The sequence below is a fragment of the Diceros bicornis genome, chromosome 34 (genome assembly GCF_020826845.1).
Source record: "Diceros bicornis minor isolate mBicDic1 chromosome 34, mDicBic1.mat.cur, whole genome shotgun sequence".
Taxonomy (NCBI): domain Eukaryota; kingdom Metazoa; phylum Chordata; class Mammalia; order Perissodactyla; family Rhinocerotidae; genus Diceros; species Diceros bicornis.
The window spans coordinates 32,217,163-32,240,439 of NC_080773.1; the positions used below are offsets into that span (position 1 = coordinate 32,217,163).

Consider the following 23,277-nt stretch of genomic DNA (forward strand, 5'->3'; position numbering starts at 1 on the left):
ATAATCATTTCAATATTGCCTATTCTTCTGTAGCAAATCCATATCATTGCCTCAAAAGTTCATTATCCCCCTTTACGTTTTCAGATATTTAAACATGCTTAATATTAAATCATTCTAATATTTTCCTGTTGATTCTATTTCCTTAGATATGATAATCCCTATTATCAGAAGATTGTTGTTCACAGAACTGTTTATCATTATTAGGATTATGCTTTGATGTCTGTTCTTACTAGACACTCTCCCCTCACACACGTGATCATCCTAGAGGGCTTTTCCCAGGGCTGTTCTGGAGTCAGGCTGACAATGGGGGACTGTTCCAGCTGTTCCTGTCCCATGGCATTCAGTATCCGAAAATTAACATCTGCTCAGGGTCGTGTGAATCAGGGATGGTCCAATGATGGCCTCAGGCTCACATGTGGGACAGACGCTCATGTCAGAGAAAACTGCAGTGAAGCTGTTTCACACACACATAGAGGAGGTGACTCAATGCTGACCATGGGCCTGGTCAGCTAGCAGACTTGTTCCTGTGCTCGTTCACAAACCCAAGGTAGGGGGCGCCACAGCTTGCAGGCTTCACTGAAGCCCAGACCTCTCCCTCCTGTAAGGACTCTGGGGTCCACCTCCCGTCCACATAGGTGGAAACCTCCACTCTATGACCCCTTGATGGTCCCGGGCACTGGCAGCTACTCAGCTCTGTTCTCTGTTCTTTCTTGTATTTTCCTGTCTATTTTAGAAAATCTCATTTCCTTTTCCTATATATGAATATTTCTACATATTTCAGAATTATTATAAGTGGCATTTATTGGTATTCAGGGCAGATGAGGGCTCTTGCTCTTCAATGCGCACAACAAACATCCACCTTGACTGTGGAGTCTGACATCATGATCGTCTCATATCCCACACCCCTCATGTCTTAACCTGGTCTGAAAATTCACAGTGATTGATCACCTCTTGTGAACTGGGAACTACTGACACCTGCAACTGCTCCGAGGAATGGGGTTCATGATAGCATGATTTAAACAAGGAAGCAGACAAGGACATGGACAGGAAATTATTTCCAATGTACACAAGCAATGGATGGTGGATGAGTATTTAAATAAAAGTCATCTTTTTCTTCAAAATAGGAGCTCTAACCCAAATAAATGTCCCCTAAAGCTTATAGTCAGGACCCCAGGATGAGGAGGAGAACTCTGCCTGGGGAAACAAGGGGCATAGAGAAGGCAGGGATAACTCAGAAGTTTGTTCCCAGAGAGATGGTGGTGGACGCTGTTGCAAGAGAAAAGAGAAGTCCGTGAAGAGGGCTGAGGTAGAAAGAAAGCCCACACTCCAGTGTCAGGAGAGGAGTGATGTTTCCTTCCCTTATTTCCCTGTATTTCTCCTTTTTGCTGATTGTCACAATGACCTTGACCTGATCTGTACAGTTAGATGTTGAGTGTGTGTCTCTGCTGATCTGAGCTCTGCAGTGCAGTGGGATCCTGCATCTTCCCTGAAGCATGCCAGGGCCTAGATGACCACTGTCAATGGTGAGGACCCCACAAGGGTGTGCTGATGGATGGGCTTAGGATCAAGGAAATCCCATGGGGGAGGCTCTGAAAGGGAAGGATGTACCCTGAGTCAACCTCATCTGCAAGGGGCATCTCCGGGTCTATTTGCTGCTCTGTCCTTGAAATGAGAGCCATGCTCTTGAGGAGAGGCAGTTCCCCTTCCTGTGGGGCTGCTGACGTGACAACTTCATTATGAGAAGACCAACGTCTCAGTGGCCACATCCTGTGTGTCTGTCTGTCCTGCCGAGCACGGTAGTCTCCTCCATCTGCATGGCCAGGGCCACAGGGCGGAGATGCCATGACCCCCACCCTCACGACCCTGGTCTGCCTTGGTGAGATTTGAGGAGGGGCAGGGGAATCCCTAATCTGATAGGGACTCCACCCTAGAGTCAGGCCCTGGTCTTTCAGGAGATGGCAGGTCTCAGGAAGCTCATGGGGAGGAGGGTTCTGCTCAGGCTTCAGGGACAATCTCTCACAGGGAATTCTCTTCCAGGGCTGAGTGTGAGCCCAAGGATCGCAGTGCAGGCAGGTGAGTTTTTTTCCAGGTGTCCCAGGTCCCACTTCCTCAATGGGGACAGGGGACCTTCCCAGGCAGATGAAGATGGAGAACAGATTTCTGGTCTGAGTGGTGGGGGCCTCTGGGAGTGTCCTGGGTGTGAGAGCTGGGGAACTCGGGGTGGGGAATGTCTTGTGACCCAGCCTCTGTTTTCCTTCCAGAGACCCTCACCAAACCCACCATCTGGGCCGAGCCAGGCTCTGTGATACCCCAGGGGATGCCCGTGACCATCTGGTGTCAGGGGACACCAGAGGCCCAGAGGTACCATCTGCATAAGAGGGGAAACCGAGAGCTCTGGGACAAAGACAATCCACTGGATCCCACGGACAAGGCCAAGTTCTCCATCCCACACATGGCAGAGCCATTTGCCGGGCAATTTTTCTGTTACTATCTCAGCCCTGCTGGTTGGTCAGAGCACAGTGACCCCCTGGAGCTGGTGGTGACAGGTGAGAGGACTCAGGGGTCCCAACCTCTGGCCTGCCCTTAGGAAGGTGGTCTGCTCTCAGGGATGTCCCCCTCTCACAGTCCATCCCTGGGGGATATGAGGGAGGTGTGAGCCCCATTTAACACGCTGCCTCCTCCTCTCCTAGGATTCTATGGCAAACCTACCCTCTCAGCCCTGTTGAGCCCTATGGTGACCTCAGCAGGGAATGTGACCCTCCAGTGTGGCTCATGGGAAGGATTTGGCACGTTTATTCTGACTAAGGAAGGAGAACACAAGCCCTCCTGGACCCTGGACTCACAGCGACTCCCCAGTGGCCATTTCCAGGCTCTGTTCCCTGTGGGCCCCATGACCACCAGCCACACATGGACGTTCAGATGCTATGGTTGTTACAGGAACAAACCCCAGATGTGGTCACACGCCAGTGACCCACTGGAGATTCTGGTCTCAGGTAAGGGAGTCCCACCCCTGTCCTTTCTGTGCCCCTCTGGTCAGCTCATGGCCCTGCCCAGGAGAGCCACAGTCTAGAATGAGAATGAGGGGCTGGCTGCAGGTGAGGGTCATCCAGAGGTGTCCAATCCTCAGAGAAATGGCGGACAAGAGGGCTCTCTCACCCCTGCCCCTGCCAATATCCCCATCACCGGAATTCTCCAGGTTGGTGGAGGGACAGATTTTGGGGCCCACAGTGCAGATGAAGCAGAAGGGAGTGAGCAGAAGCGGGGTCTCTGGGGGAACCTCGAGTCTCTCACTCTCCTCTTGACATTTCCTAGGACCCACTGTTGACCCCAGTGCCTCACCCAGTAGACCAAACCTGACAGTTGGTGTGTCACAGAGGCTCCTTTGATCAGAGGGAGCACAGACCACCACAGGGCATTTCTGAGAGTCTCTCAGAGGATCTAATGTCCCCTCAGATACTCAGTATGGGCTTGTCTCCCAAGGGAGCTGGGAGTCAGACCAAGATGCTTGAGGGACCACAGGGCACCAGAGGCTCGGAGGCTGCAGAGATGAAGGATGGGGTGTTCATGGCAGAAGATGTTGGTGGCCAGCCTGTGGGCTCATCCTGGCTGAATTCTGGAGAATGGCAGCCTCTGCCTCTCACCTCTCCATCCCTGATGTAACACATGTGGGCTGGATTTAGTGGGAGGGGGGCTGTCTCACAGCTCCCTGAGATGGCGATTTGGAAGGCTCCTTTTCCATCTGGGCCTCGGTTTCTCCACGTGCATTAGAGGAGAGGCCTGGGTCATATATCAAAGGACATCTCAGTTCTGAACCTTCAGAGATGCTGTCCCAGGTCTTCAGAACTGAAGGGCGGGCAATGTTGGGTTGTTGGGGCAGCAGGGAAGAGCAGAGCGATAACACCAGTGACAATCAGAGCACTTTCCTATCAGCCCTGTGGTCTCAGCCTGGTCTGATTGAAGGAAAAGAAAAATAACCAAGGTCTTCGAGGTCAGGCTGTACAGGACGTAAATTCCTACTTTGTCACTTCCCTGCTGTGGGACTGTGGACAAGTCACATTCCCTCTCTGAGTTTCAGTTTTATTGCCTGTGGAACGTGTCTCCTATCAGCTCTCTCACAAGTTTCCTAAGAGACTTAGGTGAGACCCCACAAGTGAAAGTCCTCCATGTGGGATGGGCCCTCCAATGGTCAGGAAGAGGCAGGTCCATCCTCAGTTTGTCTATCTGTGTGAATGGAGTCCTAATTCATCTTCTGCCTCTGGTATTTGCCTGGAAACTTCCAGGCGGAGGAGAGCCCAGCATGAGGCCTCTCCTGACCCCTCCCATCCTCCCACCTCTCGGAGCCCATTTACATAGTGGCCCTGGTCCTACCTCAGCTTTATCAATGTCTGTGAGGCTCACGGCTCTGACCACAGAGGGAGGCGACTTCCACAGATGCCTGCCCACTGAGGTCTCAGCAGAAGCTCCAGATCCTGAAGTTCTGACAATCAGCAACCCCATGGGAGGTAGGGTCCCAGGGACCAACTGGAGCTGGGGATGCTAGCACAGACCCCACCCCAGCCTATAAGCTGCCAGGGTCTCTTTCACTGAATGCTCTGGTTGGGAAGGAGGAAGGTCTCTGAGGGAAGGGTGAGCAGAATCATCCTTCTTCTCTTAGGGATGGAAACTCAAAGGGCCATGCTGACTTATCCCATTCCCTTGTCCTCTCCCAAGATGCTCAGATGCTGCTAACTGAAGCTATGAGTGGAGGCAATGGGAAAGCACGAATGAACCAGGAAACACAGGTGCTGGGGTGAGGGAGTTAGAGCAGAGGCTCCTCCACCCTCTTGTCCAGAGGTCAGGGGCCCTGCAAGTCCAAGCCCCTCACCCAGAGCCAGGTCAGCCAGCTCAGGGCTGGGAGCAGGTGAAGACACTGGTCAAGCCAGTGCTCCCAGCCTCTGGCCCCTGCCCTGAGAGGGCAGGGGTCCAGCTGCTCACACTGGGCAGGGTGGATGCTCACTGGACAGTGAAATCTCCTTGCATCCTCTTTAGCCGAAGGCCTGTTCCCTCCTGGGGTATGAGAATCAGGAGTTGGGAAACTCCCCCGGATCCCAGAGCAGGTTTGATCAAAGGCAGGTGTGAACTTTGCAGCTGTGCCCTGCTCTCGAGTCCTCTTGTTGACTAATATTGGCACCTGGGGTTGTGGACCAGGGAACTTAGTGTGTGGAGGAGAGATAGAAGAGATCAGGTAGGCATAGGTCTGGGTATTCCCAATGACGGGAGGGTCTCAGGAGGGCTCAGGATACAATGTTGCTGAGAAGGGGGAGAGGCTGCCCCAGACATTCATTAGCCCTTTCCGACTCCTAGGAGCCTGCGATGAAGTCAGCCCACCGCCCACAGAAGCGGGTTCCCAGACAGGTAGGTCACCTGAGAGTGTGCCCAGGGGAAGTGCTGGGCGGGGACAGATCATGAAGCAAGTGGGGCAGGAGCTCTTGTCCCAGTGGTCCTGGGCTGGGATAGGTCTTGTCCACCTGCCAGTGACGCCCCTGTCCTTCTTCTTATAGCCGCCACCTCCTCGAATTACATGGTGGTGAACTCTGTCCGCATGGGGCTGGCCGGTGTCATCTTGCTGATCCTGGTGGTGATTCTGGCAGAAGCTTGGCACGGTCAGCAGTTCCCAACATGGACCACAGGGATGGATACAGGAGGGAGCCCACCAGAGAGATTAGACCCCAGAGCTCCGGGAGGGACATCCCCTAGAGCTATGAGGCTCACACAGGAGCCCAAGGAGACCCAGTGCCCGTCATGGGCTGTGGGGTCTCCAGTGCACCCGAGGGCGGGTGCCCTTAGGGGCCCAGACCTTGTTCTTGGGAGCACATGGGGTGCAGTGGAGATGCATCCCGGCTTCCCCTGGGGTGGTCAGTGTCCTGTTTCTGAGGGTTTGTCTCAACTTCTGATTGTCACAATCATGGCCTGTGTCCCACTCTTTCCTGGATCTCCCTTCTCCCCTGGTTCTAACACAGGTTCCATGTCCCTCCAGCCTCACCTTCCCTCTTCCTTTTCCTCCTCCTCCCGCCCATTTTAGAGGCTCCATGAAGCTCATTTCCTCAGTGTTCCCTCCTCTCCCTTTGGTGATATCAGCATCTGGACCTCCCTTCCACATCTGAGCAGACTCCTCCATGTTGCGATTTCCCACTCCCTCCTCCTCCTGGAGCCCCACATTCCCAGCTGCCCCCTGGGGACCAGGAACTTGTTCCTCAAGGCCCTGGATCTCACTGACACCTGTCAGCTGCCTTATCCAGGGAGGCCCCACAGTGTACCTGTCCTGGGCTTCTACACATCCCATTTCTCCTCTTCCTTGAGCGGTCTCTGCCCTCCTTGATGTATCCTCTCCTCCTGTTACTACGGTCTTGACTCAAAAGTCCATGGAAGAAATACAAGTAAAGCCACAGTTTGACATCCCCACATGCCCATGAGGTCAGCTATGATTCCAAAAATAGAAAAAGGAAAGTAACAGATGTTGGAAAGATGTGAAGAAATAAGAACGCTTGTGCACTGTTGGTGGGAATGGAATATGGTGCAACCACTTTTTACGTGGCATGGCAGTTCCTCAAAAACTAAATAGAATTACCACATGATACAGCAGTTTCACTTCTCGGTAGGCACCCAAAAGAAATGAAAGAAGGGACTTAAGCGGATATTTACACACTCATGTTCACAGCAGCATTATTCACAATAGCCAATATAATCACAAGGCTCCTTAAATGTGGAAGAGGGAAGCAGAATAATCAGTGTCAGAGTGATACACTGAGAAGGACTCAACCATTCCATGCTGGACCTTTAGATGAGGACGGGGCCATGCGTCAAGGATGCAGGCGCCTCTGGAAGCTGGAAAAGGCAGGGGAACAGATTCTCCCCTCAAGTCTCCAGAAAGGAACACAGCCCTGCGGTCACCTTGATTTTAGCCCCTTGAGGCCCATTTCAGACTTCTGACCTCCAGAGTTGTAAGACAATAAATCTGTACGGTCGTGAGTCTCAATGTTTGTGCTAATTTGTTTCAGCAGAGGAAAGAGTCTCATTCACTTGGCATCTGACACTCTTGGTCTCATGAGGCCCCCAAGCTTCTGGAAACTGACTCTGGTGCACACCTTTCCTTGTAAGCTCTGGGATCTCACCTTCTGACATTTCACCTCAAACCTCTGACCACCAGTGTCCTGAAGCCCAGCCTGGCACACGTTCATCCCCAGGGTCTGGAGGACGGGGCTTCGTCTTTGGGGCATTGCCGTGGAGGGTGGGTTGTACCCAGTGCTTGGAGCCCAGGAGGCAGGGTGAAGGACGAGTTGCCCAACTCTCGCTGCATCTTGTGTGTGAGGCAGGGCTGAGCAAGTTGGTTCTCCCTTGTCCCCTTCCCTTTTCTCAGCACAGACAAGTGAAGGGTGAGGGGAGGGTCACTTTGCTTTGACTCAGGGTTTCTTCTCTCGGGAATTGTGCCCAACACTCCTGCTCGTCCGACTCTGTGTCAGTGTCAGGGAGGGACTGGGGTTCTCTCAGCAGGGGGGCTGCCTGCAGGGACCCCCCTGCATCCTACTCGAAGTAGAGAGTTTCCTCATTGTAGTTTCCGACACTCAACGTCCCAAACCTGTCCACCGAAGACTCTTTAGCTTCCTGCTTAGCTTTTTGAGATGACCCCACTCATTATTGGGGCTCTGTCTTGCTCTCTAGATTAAAATGGGTTCCCAAGCTCCTTTTGTGTTCCTCCTGCCCTTGACCAGGAATCCAACTTTTCTTCAAGAGTTCTTGGGCTCCTTGTAGTGGGGAGCAATATTAGAAAACAAGATCTGGGGGCTATGTGAACTCAAAGCTACTGTGATTTTGTTCTTTACGGACCACTTAATATTCAGGGAGGATGCAAAGTGTAAACTCACACAGATATTTCCAACCCTGATGTAACATTACAGGGTTTCCTGCCTTTTATGTTATACGTGTATCTCTTATATTTAAACTCCCAGTTCCTGATAAATTATTATAGTGACTTTTTAAGCTTTACCCCATGGCTGTGTTGTGAATTTGACATAAGCTTATCTTTATTTTTATTTGTTGATATTCATGTTAGGGTGTGCTTTTCCTATCTTTTGTAATTTAATTATGTGTTGGAATATGTAGAATAGTTATCAGTTTCAAAATTTAAAACCAGATGAAATGGTGCATTCAGAGATGATCTACTTCATCCTATCCCCATCACCCTATGCCCCCACATAATGGAAGTAACTATATTTGTTAGTTTCTGGTTTTCTGAATGAAAAAAATATGTGAAAAATAAGTAAACATACACAAGATCTTATTTAGCTACTTTCTTTGAAAGAATTTAGCCCATTACATGTATTGTTGTGTATCTTGCTTTCCATGTTTCTACTTTTGTATTCCTCATGTGAAAAATTACCACAAACTTAGTGCCGAAAACAACACATTTATGGGCCTACAGTCTATAACTTGGAAGTCTGACACGAGTCCTATTGGGCTAAATTCGAGGTGTCAGCAGGGCTGTGTTCTTTTCCGGAGGCGCCAGGGGTGAATCCCTTCCCTTGCCTTTTCCAGCATCTACAGTCCATGCACACTCCTCAGCTCAGGACCTTTCCTTGGTCTTCAAAGCTGGCAATAGGGGGCCAAGTCCCCATGCCGCATCTCGCTGAGCCCGTTCCCATCATCTCGTCTCTTCTCTGATCCTCCCCACCTGCCCCCCTCTTCCACTTTCAAGGACCCTTGTAATTACATTAGCGTTCACCTGGAGAATCCAAGGAAATCTCTCCATCTCAAGGTACTTAATTCAGTCACATCTGCCAAGTCTTTTTGCCAGTTAGTAAATTTATTCACAGACTCTGGTGGCTGGGGTGGTCGTCCAGCCACCCCAACATATGTTCTGGAAGTCGTGGCACAGCAGCTCATAGACATCATCTTCACTGTGTTTATGGCTGCTTTGTCCCACAGATACCCCAAAATAATTTCCTTTTTTTTTCTTTTAAATATATTTGACATGTAACATTGTATAAATTTAACATGTACACCACGTTAATCTTATACATTTATTTATTGTAATATGATTATCATTGTAATGATAATTAGCACCTCTATCACTTAACATGATTATCATTTATTTTTAGTAAGTGGAATAAAGTTCTAGTCTCCTAGAACATTTCATGATTATAGTACAATATTGTTGTCTATATTCACTATACTGTGCATTAGATCTCTAGGGCCCACTTACTACACATTGTAAGTTTGTATCCTGAAACAACATCTGTCCTCTCCTCCCATCACCCATCCCCTGGTAACAACCCTTTTATTCTCTATTTTCATATGTTTGGCTTTTTTAGATTCCATATATAAGTGATATCATACAGAACTTGTCTTTCTCTGTCTGAGTTATCTCACTTAACATAATGCTTTCAAAGTCCATTTATGTTGCTGCAAACAGCAGAATATCTTCCTTTCTCATGGTTGAATAATATTCCATTATATATATATATATATATTCCACATCTTCCTTATCCATTGAGGAGCACTCAGGTTGATTCCAAGTCTTGGCTATTGTGAACGATGTTGCAATAAATAGAAGAGTGCGTGTATCTCCTTGATATTCTGTGTTCATCTCCTTTGGGTATACACTCAGAAGTGGTATTGCTGATTTGTTTGCTAGATCTATTTTTAATCTTTTGAGGAACCTCCATATTGCTTTCTACAGTGGCTCAACCAATTTACATTTCCACCAATGATGTAAGCGCTCCCTTTTCCCTACATCCTCTCCAGCATCTTTTGTCTCTTGTCTTGCCGATGACAGCCATTCTAACAGGTGTGAGGTGATACCGTACTGTGGTTTTGATTTGCATTTCCCTGATGATTAATGATTTGAGCATATTTTCATGTGCTTGCTGGCCATTTGGATTTCTTCTTTGGAAAAATGTCTACTTAGTTCCTCCATTTTTAAATCAGATTGTTTGTTTTTTTGTTATCGAATTGTTGGGTTCTTTATATATTTCAGATATTAATCCCTTATGTGACATATGGTTTGCAAAATTTTTCTCCCATTCTGTAGGTTGTCTTTTCATTTTGTTGATTGTTTCTTTTGTTGTGCAGAAGCTTTTAAGTTTGATGTAGTCCCAGTTGTTGATTTTTGCTTTTGTCATGTGTCCTTTTGTGTCACATCCAAAATATCATTGCCAAGACCAATATCAAAGAGCTTCTTCCTTATGATTTCTTCTAGGAGTTTTATGTTATCGGGTTTTATGTGTAAGTCTTTAATCCATTTTGATTTAATTTTTGTGAGTGGTGTATAACAGGGATCTAATTTTATTATTCTGCATGTGGTCCTCCGGTTTTCTCAACACCATTTGTTGAAGAGACTATCCTTTGCCCATTGAGTGTTCTGGCTCCATTGTTGATATTAGTTGACTGTATAGGTATGGGTTTAATTTCAGGCTCTCTATTCTGTTCCATATATGTCTATTTCTGTGCCAGTGCCATATTGTTTTGATTACTATGGCTTTGTAGTATAGTGTGAAATCAAGACGCATGATACCTCCAGCTTTTTTTCTTCTTTCTCAGGATTGTTTTGGCTATTTGGGATCTTTCGTGTTTCCACACAAATTTTAGGATTGTTTTTTCTATTTCCGTGATGAACACCATTAGAATTTTAGTAGGGATGGCATTGACTCTATAGTAGTGCTGGGTAATATGCACATTTTAATAATATCAATTTTTCCAATCCATGAACACAGGATTTCTTTGCATTTGTTTTCATCTTCTTCAATTTCTTTCAGCAAAGTTTTGTTGTTTTCATTGTACAGATCTTTCACTTCCTTGATTAAATGGATTCCTAGATATTTGATTGTTTGATGCTATTGTGAACGGGATAGATTTCTTTACATCTTTTCAAGATGTTTCATTATTAGTGTATAGAAATGTAACTGATCCCTGTATGTTGATTTATGTCCTGCAACTTTATTGAATTTGCTGATTAGTTCCAACACTTTCTTTGATTGTGTTTTTAGAGTTTTGTGAATATAAGATGATATCATCTGCACCCACAGCTGAGAGAGAACTTAGACGTCCACCCTGCCTGAGGAGAGATTCCAGCTTGTCATCAGAGAGGGAAGAATATGAGTTTGGATGCAGTGCACAGGGAGAACTCCACCAGAGCTTCCCCCCAGAGTGACACTGCACAGGGCTCAGCTGTCCACGGGTGGCAACCTGTCCTGGGGAGAAGGTAGAAGCCAGTGAGTGAGAGTCTAACTACCTGAGTTGTGCTGGTTTTGGCAGAATAAACCTTTACCTCTCCAGCAGCACCCAGATCTCTGAGGCAGGACATCCATGACTTGAGGGATAGAGGAGATTGAGAAAGAAGCAGATGAGAATGTCAAAGGGCATTAAAGGGACTTGGTTACTGCTGAATGCTTCTGGCCTGCAGCAGGAAGTCTGTCCATTAGCAACCCCAGGATCTCTGCATCAGGTTTGCAGGCACCTAGATGCCCAGAGTGCTAAACCCACACCTCCCCCTACTGCAGGCAGATATTTACACACCTCCCCAGTGCAGCAATGAGAACAGGTCTCGTAAATGAAGTGCTCCCAGAAAAGCAGAGCAGGATGTATGGGCAAGAGAGAAACCACAAACTGGAGCCATAGAGCCCCCTTCTGGAAAAAGAGGGAGGTGTCTCACAGCCAGCTCGCTGAGTTTTAAGAATAAGAGAATACATAAAATGTTAAGAATTTTGCCACAAGAGACAGCAAGAAGAGTGGAGCTGGTGTGCCCACACAAAAGTGGAGGAAATCCAAGATACTGCAACACTAATGAACAGTACTCCATCTAAAGGCAACCATTTTAAAGTTTTAAGGAGTTGTCTGCTGCTTCAAATACAAAGAGAGCAATGGAAAACTATAAGGAACATAAAAAATCAAGGAAATCAATTATCACCAAAGGATGCCAATAATTCTCTAAGAGCCGAGCTCAAAGACACTGAATTTTGTGACTGAGCTGATAAAGAATTCAAAATAGCTGCTTTGAAGAAACTCAGTGAGCTACAAGAAAACTCAGAAAAACAATTCACTGATATCAGGAAAAAAATACTCGAACACATGAGTTCTTTACCAAAGAGACAGAAATCATATAAAGAGCCAAACAGAAATTCTGGAGCTGAAGAATTTATTGAATGAGATGAGGAATGCAATCGAGAGCATCTGCAGTAGAGAAGAGCAGATGGAAAACGAAATAAGTGAGTTAGAGGATAGGCATTTATAAATAACCAAGTTGCAAGAGAACAAAGAAAGGAGAATGCAAAAGAGCAAAGAAAGCCTCCGTGATATATGGGAAGTCATCTAATGACCAAATATTAGAATAATCTGGTTTCCAGAAGGAAAAGAGAGGGAGAAGAGAGTAGAAAAATTATTTAAAGAAATAATAGCTGAGAATTTCCTAAACCTGGGGAAAGACTTGGACATGCAAGTTCAGGAAGCTAATAGATCACCATATTATCACAATGCAAAGAGACCTTTTCCAAGACATATTATGATGAAACTGTCACAAATCAAAAATAAAGAAAAAATCCTAACGGCAGCTGGGAATAAGATTGTATCCTACAAAGGAACCCCCAGTAGGTTATCTGCAGACTTCTTGGCAGAAACCCTTTATGCTAGGAGAGGGTGGAATGACATATTCAAAGTGTTGAAAGAAAAAAAATTTCAGCAATGAATACTCTATCTGGGGAAGCTATCTTTCAGATATAAAGGAGAAATAAAGACTTTCCCAGACGAACAAAATCTGAGGGAGCTCATCACCACTAGACCTGCATTTCAAGAAATGCTGAAAGAAGTTCTTCAAGCTGAAATTAAAAGACACTAATCAGGGTCATGAAAACATATGAAGTATACAACACACAGGTAAAGGTGAAAAATAGACAGTCAGATTATGAAAACACTAATTCTATAATAGGATCATGTGTTAACCACCCAACTATAGTCTAAAAATTAAATGATAGAAGTATTAAATATAACTATAGCTACTATAATTTGTTAACAAACATACAACATAAAAAGAGATAAATTGTGACATCAAACATATAAAAGAGGGAGTAAAAGGGTGGAGCCTCTGTAGGCAATTAAAGATAAGTTGTTATCAGCTTAACATAGACATTTTTTTTACCTATGAGATATTTCATCTAAGCCTCACAGTAACCACAAAGCAAAAATCAAGAATAGATTCACAAAAGATTTTAAAAAGGAGGAAACAGAGCACACCACCATGGAAAATCACCAATTTTGATAGGTAGGTAGAAGCCGAGGGGGAAAGATGGAAATACAAAACAATCAGAAAGCAACTAACAAGATGGCATTAGTAAGTTCTTATGTATCAATAATTAGTCTAAATGTAAACGGATTGAATTCAATGATCAAAAGGCACAGCATGGCTGGATGGATGAAAAAAAACAAGACCCAACTACATGCTCCCTACAAGAGACTCACTTCAGCCTTAAGCATACTCATGAACTCAAAGTCAAGGGATGGGGAAAGATAGTCCATGGAAGTGGAAGCTAAAAGAAAGCAGGAAACCAAAGGATAGCTATACTTATAACAGAAAAAATAGACTTTCGGTCAAAAATGGTATTAAGAGTTAGAGAAGGTCCTTATATAATGCTAAAGGGGTCAATTCATCAAGAAGATATACCAATTCTAAATATATATGCACCCATCATGGGAGCACCAAAATATATTAAGCAAATACTAACAGATCTGAAGGGATAAATTGGCAACAATGCAATAATAATAACAGTAGGCGATTTCAATACCCCTCTTTCAGCAATGGATAAATTATGCAGACAGAAAGTCAACAAAGAATTGGTGGATTTGAATCATACATTAGACCAAATGGATCTGACAGACATGTTCTAATAGAACATTTGATTCAACAGTAGAAGAATACATACTCTTCTCAAGTGCACAGAAAACATTCTCCAGGATAGATTATATGATAGGATACAAAACAACTCTTAGCAAATTTAAGAAGATTGAAATAATACCAAGTATTTTTTCTAAACACAATCTTATGAAACTAAAATCAACAAGAAAAAAGCTGGAAAAGTTATAGGCATGTAGAAACTAAACAACACACTCCTAAACAACCAGTGGGTCAAAGAAGAAATCATAATGGAAACTTAAAAAAATCTTAAAATAAATATAAATGGAAACACAACATACCAAAACCTATGGAATACTGGAAAAGCAATTCTGAGAGGGAAGTTTATAGTGATAAATGCATATATTAAGAAATTAGAAAGATCCCAAATAAACAACATGACATTACATCTTGAGGAATAAGAAAATAAAGAACAAACTAATCCCAAAGTTAGCAGAAGAAAAAAAAATAGAGATCAGAGTGGAAATAAATGAAATAGAGACCAGAAAAAGAATACAAAAGATCAATCAAACTAAGATTTGGTTATTTGAAATGATAAAAAATATTGACAAACTTTTAGCTAGAACAACTAAGAAAAAAAGAGAAAAGACTCAAATACAATCAGAAATGAAATATGCAAAGTGAAAAAAGTCAGAGGGAGAAGGTCAAATACTGTACGATTTCCCTCATTAAGTAGTAGATAACAACAACAATAAACAAACACATAGAGACAGAGATTGGATTGGTGGTTACCAGAGGGGAAGTAGGGAGGGAGGAGGGTGAAAGGGGTAATTCGGCACATGTGTGTGGTGATGGGTTGTAATTAGTATTTGGGTGGTGAACATGATGTAATCTATGCAGAAATAGAAGTATAATGATGTACACCAGAAATTTACACAATGTTATAAACCAATGTTGTTACAATAAAGAAAAAATTAAAAAAAAATAAAGTTCAGTGCTCTCACTGAACAACAAAAAAAAAGAAATGAAAGAGGAGACATTACAATTTATACTACAGAAATACATAGGATCGTGAGACACTACTATTAACAATTATATGCCAACAAATTAGGTAACCTAGAAGAAATGGATAAATTCCTAAAAACATACAACATATCAAGACTGAATCAGAAAGTAATAGAAAATCTGAACAAACCAATAATGAGTAAGGATATTGAGTCAGTAATAAAAAACCTCCCCAAAATGAAAAGCCCAGGACCAGATGGCCTCACCAGCAAATTCTACTACACATTTAAAGGAGAATTAATGCCATTCCTTCACAAATTCTTTAAAAAATTTGAAGAGGAGGGAACACTTCCCAATTCATTCTTTGAGTTCGGCATTATCCTGATACCAGAGCCAGAGAAGGACACTGTAAAAAAGAAAACTATAGACCAAAGTCCTTATTTCTCCTTCCTATCTGAAGGGTAATTTGCTGGATAGATCGTTCTTCTTGGAAATTTTTCTTTCTACAAGATAAATATGTTTTTCCACTCTCTCTTGGCCTGTAGTATTTCTGCTGAGAAATCCACGGATAGATAACGGGGGGTTTCTTTGTAGGTTACAATCTTTATTTCTCTTGCTGCTTTTAGGATTCTCTCTTTGACTTTGATTTCTGACCGTTTCACTATAATGTGTCTTTGAGAAGGTCATTTTGCATTAAGATAACGGGCTATTTATTAGTCATGAACTTGGACGTCCAAGTCTCTCTCCGGGTTTGAGAGGTTCTCAGTTATCTTTAATTATTATTTATTTATTTATTTATTTATTTTTATTTGTTTATTGCGGTAACATTGGTTTATAACATTGTATAAATTTCAGGTGTATATCATTGTACTTCTATTTCTTCATGGATTACATTTCTTTATATAAGCTTCTGCCCCCTTCTCTCACTGTTCTCCTTCTGTAATTCCAATTATTCTAATATTTGTACATTTGATGGTGTCCCATAGATCACGTAGGTTTTTTCCATCTTTTTTGTTATCTTTCCTTTCCTCTTCTCTGACTGGTTATCTCTAAGTTCCTATCCTGTAGCCCACTGATTTCACCATCTGTTTGATCTATTCTGCTGCTCTCTAGTGCATTTTTCATTTCATTAATTGAATTCTTCAAGTCCAGAATTTCTGTTTCTTTCTTTTTTATGGTTTCTATCTCTTTGTTAAATTTCTCTTTTTATTCATGGATTGTTTCCCTTATTTCTTTGAATTGTCTTTCTGTGTTTTTGTAGCTCGTTGAGTTTCCTCAAAACAAGTGTTCTAAAATCTTCATCAGCTACATTGCCAAATACTGAGTCTTTTGAGTTCGGTCACTGGAGGCTTATTGTTTTCTTTTGGTGATACATTTTCCCTTAGTTTTTCATGTTCCTTTGAGTTTTGCATTGCTGTTTTACATTTGAAGTAGTATTCACTTCTGAAAATCTTTATTAGTTGTCTTCAGGTGGGAGATATTTTTCATTAATCCTGCTTATAGCTGATACTTTCTCCAACTTTTTATGGATATATCTGCCCGCACTTTTAACTTCCTATTGTGGCAAAATTTGTAAGTGGGTGTTGTATCTCTGGTTCTTGCAACCCACCAGGCTGGCTGCTGGAAACCTCTCTTTCCTTTTGTAGAAAGTGGTGCTATAGCTCAAGTTTGTGGTTTCTTGCCCAGAGACCCTGGCCTGTTTTCTGAGCATGCACAGGGAACAGCCACAGTGTGTGGTTTGGTGTGGGTTACACACTCAGTGTGTTGGGGGCATCCTCACTGGATGTTATCCCAGCAACTCATGGACCAGCTTCCTGCTGGAATCCTGAACACAGTCAAAAGGAACTGCATCCCTTTAATGCCTTTTGATCTTCTTATCTGCCTTTTTCTCCTCCTCCCTCCCTGCAGCCATGGAGGTCCCGCTTCAGAACTCTGGCAGCTGCTTGAGAGCAGTGGGTTTCTCCCACAGAGTCCCACACAGCTGGGGAAGCCAGGCACTCTCTCACCTCTCTCCCTTTTGATGTTGGCTGATTCAGCCCCATATTGTGCTGCCTAGGAGGAGGGGTGGCATCGGAAAAGTTCCTCTTCCCCTCTCAAATGCATCTTCATTTTCTTATTTTACCATGAAATGTCAAGATACAGATGTCATTTTTAAGTATATGCATCTGATCACTAAGTTGATCTTTCTTCATCTCGCTAAAATGTTCAATTCTTTATCTCTTGAGCTGCTACTAGATCTCATTCTCCCTTCTTTCTTCTGACTCTTATGATAGATGCGATGTTGGCCCTCATCATTCTATTCCTTGTGTATCTTGAATTTCCATTTCTGGTCTCTCTACACTGCATTCTGGAAAATTTCCTCAAGATTGTATTCCAGTTTCATAAATGTCTCTTCAGCTGTGTCTTGTCATTGATGGAATGATTTTTTTGAATGTGTTAATTCTATTGGATTTTTTGTCTCTAAAATTTCTTAATCACTTCTATAATTGCCTAATATTCCGTAATATAATCGATATTCTTGCCTCAAAAACTCAATATCTTACTTTATTTCTTCAGATATTTAAACACACTTAATTTTAAATTATTCTCATATTTTACTATTGATTCTATTTCCTTAGATATGATAACCCTTATTATCAGAAGATTGTTGTTCATAGCACTGTTTATCATTATTAGGATTATGCTTTGATGTCTGTTCTTACTGGACACTCTGTCTCACACACGTAATCATCCTAGAGGGGTTTTTTCCAGGGCTGTGCTGCGAGTCAGGCTGACAAGGGGGGACTGTTACAGCTGTTCCTGCCCCATGGCGTCCACTCTCTCAAACAGCATCTGCTCAACGTTGTGTGAGTCAGGGATGGGGCAATGTTGGCCTCATGGTCACATGTGGAACAGATGCTCATGTCAGAGAAAACTGCCATGAATCTGTTTCACACACACATAGAGGAGGTGACTCAGTGCTGACCAGGGGCCGGGCAGTGAGCAGACTTGTTCCTGCGCTTGTTCACAAACACAAGGTAGGGGAAACCACAGCTTCCAACCTTCACTTGAGCCCTGACCCCTCCCTCCTGTGAGGACTCTGGGGTCCCTCTCCCGTCCACATAGGTGGAAACCTCTGCTCTATGACCCCTTGATGTCCCCAGGCACTGGCAGCTACTCAGCTCTGTTCTCTGTTCTTTCTTGTGGTTTCCTGTATATTTTAGAAAATCTCATTTCTCTTTTCCCGTATATGACTATTTCTACATATTTCAGAATTATTACAAGTAGCATTTATTGGTACTCAGAGCAGATGAGGGCTCTTAAAGGCACACAACCAGCATCCACCTTGACTGTGGAGTCTGACACCATGATCCTCTCATATCCTGAACCTCATGTCTTAACCTGGTCTGAAAATTAACAGTGATTGATCGCCTCTCATGGACCAGGAACCACTGACACCCACAACAGATCTGAGGAGTGGGGTTCATGACAAAATGATTTAAACAACGAAACACACAAGGAAATAGACAGGAGGTTATTTCCAAGGTATACAGGCACTGGATGATGGATGAATATTTAAATAAATGTCATCTTTTCTTCAAAATATGAGCTCTAACCCAAATAAATGTGCCCTAAAGCTTATAGGCAGTACCCCAGGATAAGGAGGAGAGATGTGCCTGGGGGAACAAGGGGCATTGAGAGGGCAGGGGTGACTCAGAGGTTTGTTCCCAGAGAGATGGGGGTGGATGCTGTTGCAAGACAAAAGAGAAGTCCGTGAAGGGGGCTGTGATAGGAAGAAAGCCTACACTCCAGTACAGGGGTGAGTGATGTTTTCTTCCCTTATTTCCCTGTATTTCACGTTTGTGCTCATTGTCACAATGACCTTGACCTGATCTGTACAGTTAGATGTTGAGATGGTCTCTTTGCCCATCTGAGCTCTGCAGTGCAGTAGGACACTGAGTTTTCCCTGAAGCATCTCCAGGGCCTGGATGACCACAGTCAATGGTGAGGACCCCACAGGAATGTGCTGATGGACGGGATGAAGATGAAGGAGACCCCATGCAGAGACTCTGAGATGGAAGGACAGGAACCGGGTCACCCTCACCTGGAAGGGACAACTCAAGAATACTCAAGTTCTATTTGCTGCTCTGTACTGGAAACAAGAGTGAGGATCTTGAGAACAGGCCATTCCCCTTCCTGTGGGACTGCTGACGTGTCAATCCTGTTGCAAGAAGGACCAGCCTCTGAGTTCTCACATCCTGTGTGTCTGTCTGTCCTACCAGACACTGTGTTCTCCTACATCTGCACGGCCTGGCCAGAGGGAGGAGACTCCATGACCCCAAACCTCATGGTCCTGCTCTACCTTGGTGAGGTTTGAGCAGAGGAGGGGAAGCCCTAATCTGATAGGGACTCCACCCTGGAGTCAGGCCCTGGTCTTTCAGGAGATCACAGGTCTCAGGAAGCTCATGGGGAGGAGGGTTCTGCTCAGGCTTCAGGGACAATCTCTCACAGGGAATTCTCTTCCAGGGCTGAGTGTGAGCCCAAGGACCGCAGTGCAGGCAGGTGAGTCTTTCTCCAGGTGTGCCAGGTCCCACTTCCTCTTTGGGGACAGGGGACAGCCCAGGCAGATGGGGATGGAGAACAGATTTCTGGACTGAGGGGTGGGGTCCTCTGGGAGTGTTCTGAGTCTGAGATCTGGGGAACTCGGGGTGGGGAATGTCTTGTGACCCAGCCTCTGTTTTCCTTCCAGAGACCCTCACCAAACCCACCATCTGGGCCGAGCCAGGCTCTGTGATACCCCAGGGGATGCCTGTGACCATCTGGTGTCAGGGGACACCAGGGGCCCAGGAGTACCGTCTGCATAAGAGGGGAAACCGAGAGCTCTGGGACAAAGAGAATCCACTGGATCCCACGGACAAGGCCAAGTTCTCCATCTCACACATGGCAGAGCAATATGCCGGGCAATTTTTCTGTAACTATCTCAGCCCCACTGGCTGGTCAGATCACAGTGACCCCCTGGAGCTGGTGGTGACAGGTGAGAGGACTCAGGGGTCCCAGCCTCAGGTCTGCCCTCAGGAAGGGGGTCTGCTCTCAGGGGTGTCTCCCTCTCACAGTCCATCCCTGGGCGATATGTGGGAGGTGTGAGCCCCATTTAACATGCTGCCTCCTCCTCTCCTAGGATTCTATGGCAAACCCACCCTCTCAGCCCTGCCAAGCCCTATGGTGACCTCAGGAGGGAATGTGACCCTCCAGTGTTGCTCATGGGAAGGATATGGCATGTTTATTCTGACTAAGGAAGGAGAACACAAGCCCTCTTGGACCCTGGACTCACAGCGACTCCCCAGTGGGCATTTCTGGGCTCTGTTCCCTGTGGGCCCCATGACCACCAGCCATAGATGGACGTTCAGATGCTATGGCTGTTACAGGAACAAACCCCAGGTGTGGTCACACGCCAGTGACTCACTGGAGATTCTGGTCTCAGGTGAGGAAGTCCCAGCCCTGTCCTCTCTGTGCCCCTCTGCTCAGCTCATGGCCCTGCCCAGGAGACCCACAGTCTTGAATGAGAATGAGGGGCTCCAGGTGAGGGTCATCCAGAGGTGTTCAATCCTCAGATAAATGGGTGATAACATGACCCTCTTACCCCTGCCCCTTCCCATTTCCCCATCACCAGAATTCTCCAGGTAGGTGGAGGGACAGCATTGGGTGCCCACAGGGCAGATGAAGGAGAGGGGAGTGAGCAGAGGTGGGGTCTCTGGGGTAACCTCCAGTCTCTCACTCTCCTCTTGTCCTTTTCCTAGGACCCACCGTTGACCCCAGTCCCTCACCCACTAGACCACAGCTGACAGTTGGTGAGTCATTGAGGCCCCTTGGTCAGAGGGAGCACAGAGCACCCCAAGGCAGGTCTCAGAGTCTCTCAGAGGATCTAATGTCCCCTCAGATACTCAGCATGGGCTTGTCTCCCAGGGGAGCTGGGACTCAGGCAGGGATGCTGGAGGGACCACAGGGCACGAGGGAGTCTGAGGCTGGACAGATGTATGATGGGGTGGTCATTACAGAGGGCAATGTTGGTAGCCCAGCCTGGGGGGTCACCCAGGCTTAAGTGGGGGTGACCCATCCTCTGCCTCTCATCTCCCCATCCTTGATTTTTGATATATGGTGTTGGATCCAGTGGGGAGTCTCAGAGGTCCCTGGGATGGTGATTTTGGACCGCACCATCTCCATCTCAGCCTCAGTTTTTCCACATGTATTAGAGGAGAGTTTCGGCTCAGATCTCAAAGGACATCTCAGTTCCGACCCTATAGGGATGCTGTCCCAGGTCTGCAGAACAGAGGGGTTGGCAATGTTGGGTTGTTGGGGCAGCAGGGAAGAGCAGAGCAATAACACCAGTGGTGTCCAGAGCACTTTCCTATCAGCCTGTGGTCTCAGCCTGATCTTATTGAAGGAAAAAATCAAAACCAAATAAAAATAACTGATGGCTTGGAGGTCAGGCTCGACAGGATGTAAATTCCTGCTCTGTCACTTCCTGGCTGTGGGACTGTAGACAAGTCACATTGCCTCTCTGAGTTTCAGTTTCATTGTGAATCATGTCTCCTACCGTCTCCCTCACAGGTTTGCTAAAAGACTTAGGTGAGACCCCAGAGTGAAAGGTGTGCCTGTGGGAAGGGCCCACCCAGTGTCAGGAAATGGCAGATCCATCCTCACTGTCCCTTCCCAGATATGTAGACTGAAAAGTCAGACAGACCCTGCATCTGAGTGTGGGATCAACTAGATGGAGGATGGATCATGCCTGGACTCAGGGCTTGGGGAGAGCACAGTGTCCATCCTACACAGACCCCAGCTCTGAGCACTCAATTTTAGGTCCCCCGAAGCCTCTGATGGGTTGGTGAATGAGAGTGACAGTGAGGAGTGCATGAGCTCTAGCTAAAGGAGAGGACTGGGGCACATGAGGACGAGTGGACACACTGTTCCAATCAGATAAGGAGCCCCAGAGCCCGAAGCTGGTGTCTGCAGGGGGGAAACATGAGGAGACCACAAGGGAACCGACTATCCTGAGTTCAAATCCCAGCTCTGCAACTTCCTGGCTGGTGACCTGGGGCACATGATTAACCTCTCTGAGCCTCAGTTTCCTTGTCTATAAATGGATGGAGTTGGGTGTGGCATTCCCATGTTGCATGATTGTTGTGACGGTTAGAGGAGATGAATTCACATATCCCAGCACGTGCCTGGCACACAGTGGGTACTCAAATAAGTGGCATCATCGGTTCATTCATGACATCACTTGTGCCCAAGGTCTTGAAAAGTACCAGAAAGTTCTGGTCGGGGTCTCAGTCGCCTTCGTCTTGCTGCTCTCCCTCCTCCTGTTCTTCCTCCTCCGACACCTGCACCAGAAAAAATGCAGCAAATCAGGTGAGTATAAGACGGGAGACCTGGACTATTTAGCGGTGAGACCTTACTCTAAAGACCTGTGAAGTGGCTCCTTAGGGCACTAGCCAACATATAGCACCAAAAAGACAGAAAAGTTGTTCAGTTTTGAAAATTCCCCAAATTGTTCTAGATTTCTAGAAAGCTCTTTCCACCCCAACTGCCACTGTGTAATCTTCTTGGGCAGAGATCTGGGGTTCCCAAGAAGAGTGAGTGTGAGCTCAGGAGTCCTGTGTGGACGTAGCACGGGTGTACACAAAACCTGAGGGACCATGCTGGGCATGGAGACGGGGAGCCATGTGAAGGTGTCATCATGGTCCTGCAGCCAAGAGTGGTGGTGAGGAGTGGAGGAGAATGTTGAGTTGGTTGGGAGATTAGTTGCTTTGAGAAAATATGTAAATACATTGGGGTTTAAGGGAGCTAAGTTACTTAGTGTCTGTGAAAGGATTTATAAATGTGCAAAGGCAGTTGGCTAGAAAAACTGTGAGGTGTTCTATTGGAATCGGAAACGCTGGTATGGCATCATTAAAAAAATTATATATATATGTGTGTGTGTGTATATATATACACATCAATTGACGTAGAAATACTTATGGGGTAAGTATTTGTTATTGTGCATCTATGCACATACATATGAAAACGTATGTCTCAGCTATGTCCACACATAAGACAGAAACACAATGAAAGCCCAATAGCAATAAGCAAACCAATCATCCAGATCTTGGTTTCTGAATACCATCCTCTATTCAAAAGAATTAGGGCTCAGCAGAGAAATTCTTTATTTGTTATTGAGGTTGCATTGGTTTACAATATATAAATTTCAGGTGTACATCATTATATTTCAATTTCTGTGGAGACTACATCATGTCTACCACCCAAAGTCTAGTTTCCGTGTGTCACCGTACAACCATGCCCCTTTACCCCTTTTGCCTTCCCTCCTCCCCCCTTCCCCTCTGGTAACCACCAATATGTTCTCTGTATCCATCTGTTTGTTT

General features: G+C 45.4%; 2 protein-coding genes across 3 annotated transcripts in view; both read left to right on the forward strand.

Annotated features, from left to right (window-relative positions):
* Window positions 1-23,277, forward strand: part of LOC131397404 (leukocyte immunoglobulin-like receptor subfamily B member 4) — a 52,260-nt gene that overhangs the window by 19,548 nt on the left and 9,435 nt on the right. Inside the window, 8 exon segments of the mRNA XM_058530249.1 lie at window positions 2,691-2,993; window positions 5,344-5,394; window positions 19,144-19,227; window positions 19,388-19,423; window positions 19,611-19,895; window positions 20,040-20,342; window positions 20,659-20,709; window positions 22,151-22,267. Coding sequence (XP_058386232.1) covers window positions 2,691-2,993; window positions 5,344-5,394; window positions 19,144-19,227; window positions 19,388-19,423; window positions 19,611-19,895; window positions 20,040-20,342; window positions 20,659-20,709; window positions 22,151-22,267 — 1,230 coding nt within the window.
* LOC131397407 (leukocyte immunoglobulin-like receptor subfamily A member 6) overlaps window positions 1,415-23,277 on the forward strand; it is a 47,508-nt gene continuing 25,645 nt past the window's right edge. Inside the window, exons 1-3 of one of the 2 annotated variants that reach the window (XM_058530254.1) lie at window positions 1,415-1,523; window positions 2,038-2,073; window positions 2,262-2,546. The gene's annotated coding sequence lies outside the window, so the exon portion shown is untranslated. Of the gene's footprint in view, window positions 1,524-2,017; window positions 2,074-2,261; window positions 2,547-23,277 lie in introns of those variants that run through there. The other variant, XM_058530253.1, reaches the window with a different exon arrangement.